Source organism: Aulonocara stuartgranti (genome assembly GCF_965226115.1).
Source record: "Aulonocara stuartgranti genome assembly, chromosome: 10".
In the NCBI taxonomy this organism is placed as follows: domain Eukaryota; kingdom Metazoa; phylum Chordata; class Actinopteri; order Cichliformes; family Cichlidae; genus Aulonocara; species Aulonocara stuartgranti.
The window spans coordinates 2,852,980-2,864,024 of NC_138946.1; the positions used below are offsets into that span (position 1 = coordinate 2,852,980).

The 11,045-nt window shown below is 40.7% G+C and overlaps 1 protein-coding gene and 1 long non-coding RNA gene across 3 annotated transcripts; both read right to left on the reverse strand.

The window, feature by feature from the left end:
• Positions 1-3,060: 3,060 nt before the first annotated feature.
• Positions 3,061-5,594, reverse strand: LOC309714999. The gene is made up of 3 exons (XR_014279121.1): positions 5,459-5,594; positions 3,316-3,449; positions 3,061-3,090 (listed from the first exon to the last, which is right to left on the reverse strand). It is a non-coding gene; the product is annotated as an uncharacterized lncRNA (long non-coding RNA).
• Positions 5,595-6,657: 1,063 nt separating this feature from the next.
• On the reverse strand, positions 6,658-10,119 carry LOC309715036 (GTPase IMAP family member 9-like). 2 transcript variants are annotated; one of them, XM_082547834.1, is made up of 2 exons: positions 9,834-10,119; positions 6,658-8,243 (listed from the first exon to the last, which is right to left on the reverse strand). In XM_082547834.1, the coding sequence occupies exons 1-2, from the start codon at positions 9,856-9,858 to the stop codon at positions 7,420-7,422; spliced, it is 849 nt and encodes a 282-aa protein (XP_082403960.1). In that variant the 5' UTR covers positions 9,859-10,119; the 3' UTR covers positions 6,658-7,419. The 2 variants fall into 2 exon arrangements, with proteins under 2 accessions (XP_082403960.1, XP_082403959.1); XM_082547833.1 differs by having other exon boundaries at positions 6,658-8,246.
• Between the last annotated feature and the right edge of the window lie 926 nt (positions 10,120-11,045).

An 11,045-nucleotide genomic window follows, 5' to 3' on the forward strand; every position in this document is an offset into this window, starting at 1 on the left:
AGATTAAATCTGGTGTCTTTCATAAACATGCACACAAACAATATCACAGACATTAATAACTATGTCAAAGAAACCAGCAAAGCTCTCCTCTGCAGCGCTCTGTGCTTCATACTCTATACTGTAGCATAGCAACTTTGCATTTAGGTCTTCTAACTAAAATAAGAAAATGGGAACATAAATAGTGCATCATTGCCAGACCTGCATACACTCAGCCATGACACCAGTCAGTGAGAAGTGCCAGCTTGATGCCGGATTTCTATGAGCCTGGGCTACATAAACCAAACCATAATCGGGCATGTCATCACATAAACAGTGCCATCTACGCCAGGCCTGGCCCATATCTGGATGACATACCACCTACCATGGCAGAAGGCAGCCAGCAGTTCTGGCTTGACACCAGATCCAGGCCAGACCTTTCTTCTATGTGGGACAGGGATGGAAACTAACATCGCAGCAGAGGACTGGATACCAGCTTGTGCTGTACCTTAGATGGTGAATACAGATACTAATAACCCAGAATATTGACACAGTTCTACATTCTTGCCAAGAGTGTTTACAAACAAACACAAGCATTTGAAATTCACCATCTCATCTACAGCAGTGATCTACTGTTTACTATGTGAGAGAGAAACAGTCCATTGCATCTTCAAATACATGATAACAAGCTTTTATTGTGTTGAACCATTTCTTAGATCTTAAAGTGAAGCTGATTACACTCAGACACTGAAGCAAACCTCTCACTGTATAAAAGCTGGATGACTGCAGAACAACAGTTTGTAACATGTAAAAAATGCTCTGACTGTTTTCATCTGTACCTCGACCCAGATTTTTTTAAACATCGCCCTAAGCTTGCAATGCTTCATATCAAAGTTTCATTAATATTTCATTTCCATTAAGATAAAACAAATCCAGTTTTTAGGGGAAAGTCCTTGTGACTGATCCTTCTTTAACAGGTCCAGACTCATAGCAGGTCTATTTAATGGACCATTTTAACAACACAGTTATCAGACTGTCACTGCTTCCTGTGAACACTTTGACTTTTTGCGCAAGGCTAATTGTGCCATTTAGGTCCAAAGTTTAAAGTCATTTTTGTGAGTACAGAAAACACGTGCACGATATTTGTTTGTGAAGGAGTGACGGGAACTGATGACACTGTATTTCCTCATACTTCTGGAGCTTTGACAAACTGACTGATGTTTGTTGTTGTAGATCTGCAGCATCCTTATACAGGAAGTCTGGTTCGGCTCTCTGATAAAAAGAAAAGTCTTCATCTCTGGTCCTCTGAGTCTTACAGTAGATAACACAGAGGTCACAGGGAGTTTATGTGGATGCTTTAATGTCCAAGTGTCTTTCCTGCTCGCCCTGATGTGAAAAAGCCCGAGTAGCCCTGCAGGTCCAATCTGATCAGTCACACCTGTTGTGGCTAAATTTAGGAACGCTGTCCATTTCATTAAAAGTAATGAGCGGGTAATGAGGGCAAAACTTTGCCAGTCGAACACAAGGTGGCACTAAGTATGTGTCAAGTTTTTATAAACTTTGGAATAAGTGTCTGTATATTTTGTGAGTTTTGTCTTTGTTGTTTATTTTTAATGATATAATGACTCATTTTGTCTGAAATCAAATCAAATATGATATAACCACACCTGGACTGGCCACCGGGCCATTTTTCGTTTTTATGATTGTTTCTTTTTGTTTTTCTTTTTTGTTTCTTTGTAACGGTATAAACAATGAAAGGTGGTGGAGTGATCGATTCTGGGCTGGACCAATTGCAGCAGAGGAGGTTGAACTTCAGTATAAAGTTTGGTATTGAGGTGAAAAGGAAAGCGATTTGACCCCTACTTCATCTATTCATCCATCCATCCATTCGCTTCCGCTTCTCCTTTTCAGGGTCGCTGGAGCCTATCCCAGCTGTCATAGGGCGAGAGGCGGGGTACAGCCTGGACAGGTCGCCAGTCTGTCGCAGGGCCAACACACAGGGACAGACAACCATTCGCACTCATTCACACATTCACACCTAGTGGCAATTTGGATTAATCAATTAACCTATCCCCACAAGCTGCATGTCTTTGGACGGTGGGAGGAAGCCGGAGTACCCGGAGGGAACCCACACAAACACGGGGAGAACATGCAAACTCCACACAGAAAGACCCCGGCCTGATGGTGGAATTGAACTCAGGACCTTCTTGCTGTACGGCAACAGTGCTAACCACCATGCCACCGTGCTGCCCTACTTCATCTAGATTGAGAAAAAGACTCATTCTCCCCCCTCCCTCTCCTGTTGCTACTTCAATCATGAAACTGATCAATGATCAGCTGATCGTCTCTCTTGTTTTTTTATCGTCCACTTTGCGCCAGAAAGAGGAAACCAGCGGATGTTGCGCTAAACAACAGCAGCACGTTTAAACTTGATCAGCTGTTGTTAGAATTTATTTAATATTACTTTCTAGTATCAGCTGATGTTTGCTGGAGCCACAGCTGTAAAAGCTGCTGGTCATGATGTCGGTTTGTATATGTGGTGATTTGTTTGTTTGTTTTTATGTAAAAGTGTTTTCTGAAATGTTATTTTGTTGTTGATGTTGTAAATGTGATTTGCACTTCCCAGCCACCGTACAAATGATCACTGCAGCATTACTGAGAGTTAAAAACTGTCTAAATTCTTTCATCTGTAACAAAATGATCAGCGTTCTGCTCTACCAGGTGTAACAGTTAAGTTTAACATCCAGGCATCCATGAAAACAGAATTTATGATATTTAACGGAGTTAGAAGTTAGCAGGAAGTTACTGATACTGGGAGACACTGGGAAGGATGGGATACTTTAAGTAGTGCAAAGCTAGAAAAGGAAGACAGTCTGTGCTCATATCCTGAAGTCCAGTCAACTAACTGCTGTTTTTTATTTTAAATATATTTCAGTTAAGTTTCCTCTGAGCAGCACATTTATTTAGCATTTAAATAAATACTGCTTTATGTTTGAGACAACACCACATACATCTAGTGACACTTCACTGCCAGGCTGTTAGCTGACCATCACATGTGTTGCACTCAAATGCTGCAAAACCCATTTAGGCTGAAGACTTTCCTCTTTGATAAAGCTGGAAACACAGACAGTATGATTAGGAAAGTGACCCTGTCACAGCAGCAAAAAGAGGAAAAACATCTCTCAATAAAACCAAAGAAAGACACAAAGAAAGTTGCTCAGCTATTAGCTGAGATCCACAGAGTCCACGCTGCTGTGCAGAGGTGAGGAGCTCTCAGTGTGTTTGATTTGATCTATAAGGAGAAACAAGCGCTCAAAACCTTTAGGCAAGTACACACACCTGCAGGGATAGTAGCTGCCACCCTCAGCTTGACACCTGTGACACGACCTTTCACGACAAATGGTCCGTCTCCGTAGTGTCGTGGAAAGGTCCCCGGTTCGAAACCGGGCGGAAACATTTCTTCCCTTTTTTTTCTGAAATGACAACAACAGCCGCAGGAGTTTCATGTTTCCTGAAACAACATTATTTCCCTTGTTTCTGACGCCTCAGTATCTTTATGTAACCTGTCCAATGAATATGATTAGAAAACGAGCGCAGGACGAATGAGGACAGATCACATATGAAGGCTCAGGTGTGGGTTTGTGAGTGTCACAGGTATGTTTATGTAACCCATGGTTATTTTATTGCCAATTGTATTCTGTTTTATTTTAATTTGAAGTGTTACTGTTTTGTTAAATGCTGAGTTTTCCCATGTACCGTGAATGCACCATAACGCGTGCGTGGTGACTTTCTTTCACTGCATCCGCCTGCACGGAGCTAGATGCGCAAAGCTGTGTGGATATTCAGTCCTGTAACGTGTTGCGCTACGGAATTAATGTTTCTATGAAGAATATCCTGGCTGGTTTTTTTATGTGGTAGAAATCTGCTGCAAGGACCGAGCGGTGCCATCTAAGGACTGGATGCCACTGGAGGTGCCTAGAAAGGACGTTCTCAATCTGAAGGCCACCTGTTTTCTTGGAGGGTGGTAGGATACAACGATTTGCAATTTTTTTTGGATTAACGTTTTTTTTCTGAGATCTCAGGACACTTTATGTTGTTACTTTTTTCTTTTTTGGGGGGGTCAGATCTGATTCCACTTAACATCAAAAAAAGCAAACCAGTGACTAAAGACAATTAACACTTACTAAGAACACTGAATACTAAGTGCACTGAACTGAAAGGGACAGCCTACCTGATACATTTATGGACACTTTAAGTGATATATTGTACATTGTTGAGATTTACATGTTTGAATTGATTTAAATGTTTTGTTCATGTCTATGTTTCGGACCATTTAAATGTTGAATACATTCAAATCACTTTTCTCCCTTTAAGTTGTTGTCAGTGTCTCATTCTGAGTGGAGGGATATTCCTTCTTTAAGTTGAGTTACCACTGCCAGTCTCCTTACGATCCTAACTGAACCCAACAAGAGTAGATCCCCAAATGTTGTTTTTTTTCCTTGACTTTGTATGACAGATTACTGTGGATTTGACTGATTTTGGACTACTCAGTTAAAAAGGGTGACATTTACGTTCTATGGCAGCGGTCCCCAACCCCCGGGCCTCGGACCGGTACCGGTCCGTGAGTCGTTTGGTACCGGGCCGCAGGAGTTGAGGCTCAAGTGTGAAATGTATGGTTTTCAGGGTTTTTATCGGTTTTCAGCGTTATTTTGTTATCGTTTTATCGTTAACTCGGTTTCCCTGGGTCTGTTCACATGTGTTATGAATAAATTGTCTTTTTTTCGGTACCGGTGCTAGTTTTATTTTGTTGTATTTATCCGGGACACCTTAAAGGCCGGTCCGTGAAAATATAAATAAAAAACCGGTCCGTGGCGCAGAAAAGGTTGGAGACCGCTGATCTATGGTAAATATCAAAGTAACAGTGAAACAGCGACAGCGTTAGTATCCCTCCCCCTGTCACACCGGGGACAACTTTTTTTTAAAAGCACTCACTTATTGACTTCGTGCATGCTTGCAAAAAACTTTACTGCAAACCCACTCAAAGACTAATACAAAGTATTAACAACTCTGTGTGGTGTTTACTGATTAAACTATTCACGGCACCTCACACAAAGGTTTCCTGGCGCAGGCCCAGGGGGATTTGTGTCCTCCCAGTAAGAACTTTCTGCTTTAACAGTCTAACACACATCCCGAGTACTCGGGACTTGGACTTGGACTTCAGTGATCACTGAAGTCCAAACACTTATTTTTATTATACTTTCTTCCCAACAGGCCTTTTATTCCTTGTGATCTCGTTGCTCGTCGTCAAAGTAATGGATGTAATTTAATTACTCGCCAGAAAGTCATTTGTTTCTCTATCATTAGGTGAAACTCGCTGTTACATAATTACCAGTTAACAGTACAAACCTGAGGCCACACACACCAAGACGAATCCTGAGGACACAAACAAAGTTTTCCTTTATTATCATCAGTGTTTGCTCACCTACGAACACAACAGCTGAACGCAGCTCTGCTCCTTCCATGCGGTAAAAACCAAAGTAACGTCCGTGTCTCCTCTCCTCAACATCTGTAAACAGCTCCACCATTTTCCTCCGCCTCCTCCAAACTGAAATCAGCTGACTGTCGCCCACAGCCAGAGAGAAACACGAGTGTCTGTTTTTCTTTCCGTCCGCAGATTATTATCTATCTATTATCTATAATTCATGAGTTTGCTTTTCTTTTATTTACTCCAAGATCCTGAACCTGCGGGGGAAAAAGATTCTTTTGTGTGCTAAATTTTAAGGATGAAAAAACCTCAGTAACCGCAGACTGACCAGCAGAGGTGGCACAAGTGCACATTCTGTACGTAGAAGTACAGATACTACAGTTAAACCAACATTTCAGTAAAAGTGAAAAAGTACTGAAATGTACTCAGAGTAAAAAAGTAGAAAGCAGCTCCTTGAAGAACGATTCTACCACCTATGCACAGGTAACTTCTGCTGTGTAAAAAAACGAATACTAGTACATGAGAATACAAATGTTATTCACTTCTAAGTTCTGATGAACGCTGTCAGCTTGAATCTGTTATTTAGGACACTGAGCATGTTGTGGGCAGTCTGAGGTACACCTGTGCACTACTCATGATGTCAGATCAGCATCCTGATGTGGCACACCTGTGAGGTGGGATGGATTATCTCAATATGGCAGATGTGCCCACTACCACACATTCGGACTGATTTGTGACCACTGTTTGGGAGGGATGGTTATATTGTGTATCTGGAATGAATTTTAGGTCTCTACGTCTATATATCTCTACCTCTATGTATACATGTATACGTATATATGTATATATGTATACATGTATACGTATATATGTATATATATATATACATGTATACGTATACATGTATACATATATATATATATGTATACATGTATACGTATACATGTATACATATACATGTATACATATATATATATATATATGTATACATGTATACGTATATATGTATATATATGTATATATATATGTATATATATATATATATTTAAATAATATATAACTTAACATAGATATTTCAAACAGACTTTCTGTTACTACTGTGCCCACCTACAGTACCTCCATGTCCCACTCATTGGTCTGTCTAGCACAGACCCGCCGCTGGAACGACATAAGCTATGACTTTAGTAATAAACACAGTGTTGAGAATTTTGCAAAGCTTTATTGTTCGTACACACTGTGTGGTCCAAACACAAGGAACACATTCAGCAGCAGCTGGTCAGAGTGACGGCTCGCCCACAGTGGGAATTTATGTCCCACCTCCAGCATGAAGAGACAGTAATGTCTGCTGTACCAGCAGGAGCGCCTCGCTCTCATGCAGCCATGAACAACGCAGCATGCAGTATTCAGTATGCAACAGGACTACATTAACATTACTATACTCATTTACATCACAAGTGTATTGATTTATGCATAAATGGAAACACACAGTAAACATGACCTTTATTAGTGAACATAGTTACATTTTGCTCGTGCAGCTCCAAGATTCTCATCCAATCAACAAGCTGTTTGCATTCTGTCGTGGAATTAAAACATAAATAAAGTCTGCAAAGAGCTGTGGTCAAAGTATTTGTTACTACACACAGCAGAACAGACACACATCAAACACCACAGTTCACAGTCAACTCTGGGACGTCTCAGCTCCTCTTTTATTCTCAGCCATCTAAACATGCATAGCTGTGCAAAACCATGCAGTGAAGTTCTGACCACCTAAATCTACATGTGAGGGTTAACTAGAATTATTCCATTATAGGTCTGATGTGGCCATATACTGCTGTGTATTTATAATAGTGGGATATATTTCTGTTCTATTCCACTGAGTTAATTTTGAGTATAGTGCTGAGTCGTCTGCATACCAACTCTGAGGTGGAAATACGTAGATTATGAACCTTCATTCTTCACCTTCACTGTGTGACACATTTATTTTTCAGTGCTACACCTGCAGCTGCCAGTCCTGCTCCTGCTGCTGCTCCCAGTGGGCCTAAGATGCTTCCAATGATCGCCCCTTTCAAACAAGCCCTGGTGAACTCGTTTTCTCTTTCTGCCCGTCTTCTGGCTTCTTCTTCTGACATCTCTGGATTTTCTTCCAGGAGTCGATCCATTTCTGCTTTTATTGCTTTCTCAGCTTCTTCAAACATCTCTTTGCTGTAGCAGCTTCCTCCGTTTCTCTGGACCATTGTGTTGATCTTCTTCAGCAGCTCCTTGACCTGAGAGGAATCCTTTTGTCTGTTGTTAAAAACATGATATCCTCCCTCACACTGACTGATGAAGTCATTGAGTTCTTTATTTCCACCAATTAAATCTTCTACACTGACTTCATCTGCTTCCAGATCGTCTCCATGGGTGAACAAGGCCATAGTGTAGCGTGCCGCTTCATCTCCGAATATCTTCTGAATGATTTTCACTGTTTCTTCTTCTTCTTTGGTGAATCTGTTTGGTTGGATCACAACCAGGAACACGTGAGGACCAGGAGCAGCAAAGGAGATGCACTTACTGATCTCTTTCACCACCTGCTCTTGAGATAGTTTGGTATCAAACAGACCTGGAGTATCAACTACAGCCAGTGCTTGACCCCCAAACTCTGATGTTTCCTTCTGACACTCTGCTGTTACTGAAGACGAAGCCGAAGTGGATTTAAAAACTCTTCTTTCTATGATGATGTTTCCTGCTGCACTCTTCCCAGCTCCAGTTTTCCCAACCATCACGATCCTGAGATCGTCTGCTGCATCTGCTGAAGAAGATCAACATGTCATCGATGAGGTTTTCCAAAGAGAAGCATTCCACATCCACTTTATTAGTAATCACCAGAGATGGGCAGTAACGCATTACTTGTAACGCGTTGAAAAAAGTAATCAGATTACAGTAACATGTTACAAGTAATGCGTTACTATAATCTGATTACTTTTTTCAATTTCAGATTACAGTAACGCGTTACAAGTAATGCGTTATTGTAATCTGATTACTTTTTGGGGGAAGTAATCAGTAATTAGTTACTGATTACTTTTTTCAAGTAACTTGACCAACACTGGTAATCACACCTCTGAGTGGCATTATTCATCAGCATGAAATGATATCACTGCTACACAGATGACGCAGCAGTTTTATAAGCCCAGCTGTTTCACGTCTCCTTCTACTCCATAGGTGTCAAACTCTGGCCCGCGGGCCAAATTTGGCCTGCAGCCTAATTACATTTGGCCCGCGAAGCCATACCAAATTACTATCAGAGCTGCCCTACTGGTATTATACAGCTAATATATATATTGTTTAGTATTAAGCTTTGCTTGTTCCATATTCAGTTTTTCAGCAAAACGTGTCCATAAGAAAAGATTCATTCTTATATCAGGAGGAATAAATATATTTCAATAAATATCAATGTTAGCCCGCGACTTTGTTCCAGTTTTGAATTTTGGCCCACTGTGTATTTGAGTTTGACACCCCTTTTCTACTCCTTTCACTGATATCAGGACTTTCCTGCATGAGTCAGTAGCTGATAACACGCAGACAGAACACTTTCTGTTCAGCAGTGAGCTCAGTCTCATGGAGGGGCCGCCCTCTGAGGGGAGGGACACAAATGTTTATGCACCTCTCTGCATTTAATCATTTCTTATTATTGATCTCTGGCTCTCTTCTACAGCGTGTCTTTTTCCTGTCTTCCTCCGCTCAACTCCAACCGCTCACGGCACATGGCCGCCCCTCCCTGAGCCTGGTTCTGATGGAGGTTTCTTCCTGTTAAGGAAGGCAGATTTTGTCAGCATCAATCCGCTGCAGCCTTCTGAGATGCAGCCAAGACAGTTTTTATTTTTTCTCTGGTCCGACCAACGAGTGCTGAGTAAAGCAGGGTTTTACATATACAGGTCCTCTGACACATTACAACACTGCACGTAACACACACCTTCACACAGCAACAAATAAATTGACTTTAATGTTCAGGTCGTCTGTTTTTGTGAGATCTACTCACTGGTTGTAATGGTGGAGCAGCTTCAGTCTGAATTAAAACTCCCTGAAATTTTCACCAATACATGAAAGAGTTTTCATTTTAACGCTGTCTAAATACAGTTCATTTGGTTGTTAACTGTTGGATTTTATGCTTTGTTGTCACAAAAGCTTTTCAGTGTTGAATTCACTTGCATTTGTTTAAAATGTGTTACAGCACATTTGGCTGTAACAGGAAAGTGAAACAACTATAGAACAGAATGAGAGAGAGCAGTTTTAGCACCACACACACACATTCACAAAGAGAAATCAGCTGCCTGAAAACAATGAATTCATCAATGTAATGAATACAAAACCTCATATTCTCCAGTTATAAATTACTCACAGGGTGGAGCAGGATTGCTGTCCATGTTCGCCTTTTACTTTGTCTCTGCTGATGTTCTGCTGCAGACCGCTTTCCTCTCAGCTGCGTGACTTCCTTCAGCCGCCTCGTTGGCAGTGCTCTGTGTTTCTGCAGCAAAGCTCTGTCACAGTTTTAAAAGCTTCCTTCACGTCGCATCAATCAGGTCATCTGATATTGATCGTTTGCCTGGTCTTAAAAGCACATTCAAGCAGACGTAGGAGCCTGTGAGATGAACGAAATCTGCAGTCAGCAATATTAAATCAGGAGTTTTGCACTTTCAGTTTCTGTTCCTTAACGTTTCTGTTTCAGTCTTATGTTACTGTAGGTTTTTTGCAGTTTTGTGCCTTTTTAGAATTATTTTGTGTTGGTTTCCTCATATTTACATTCAGTTATTTTGGTTGTAGTTCAGTAGTAGCTCGGCTCCTTAGCTTCAGTGAAAAAGACGACCTGAAGGAGGAACGTTTTTTGTTTTATACAGCGACTTGCAAAAGTATTCGGCCCCCTTGAACTTTCCCACATTTTGTCACATTACAGCCACAAACATGAATCAGTTTTATTGGACTTCCACATGAAAGACCAACACAAAGTGGTGCACACGTGAGAAGAGGAACGAAAATCATACGTGATTACAAACATTTTTTACAAATAAATAACTGCAAAGTGGGGTGTGCATAATTATTCAGCCCCTGAGTCGATACTTTGTAGAACCACCTCGCAGCTGCAATTCCAGCTGCCAGTCTTTTAGGGTCTGTCTCTACCAGCTTTGCACATCTAGAGACTGAAATCTTTGCAAAACAGCTCCAGCTCAGTCAGATTAGAATAGAATAGAATAGAATAGAATAGAATAGAATTCAACTTTATTGTCATTGCACATGCACAGGTACAGGGCAACGAAATGCAGTTTGCATCCATCCAGAAGTGCTTTAGTGATATAGATAGATTACAATATATATTAGCAATAGTATAGATATGTGAGTATATTACAGAAATGGGTCTATTATGGTATGTTATAATGTACACGGTATGAAGTATGTTGTGAATATTCTATAACTATAAGTATGTACAGGCTGTAGTGAGTACAAGCTATGTACAGGCTATGAACAGGATATAAATATGAAAAATTATACAGAATATGAAATAAATAACTTTACAGAATCTGAGATATACAGCTATACAGAAATGGGAACTATGCAA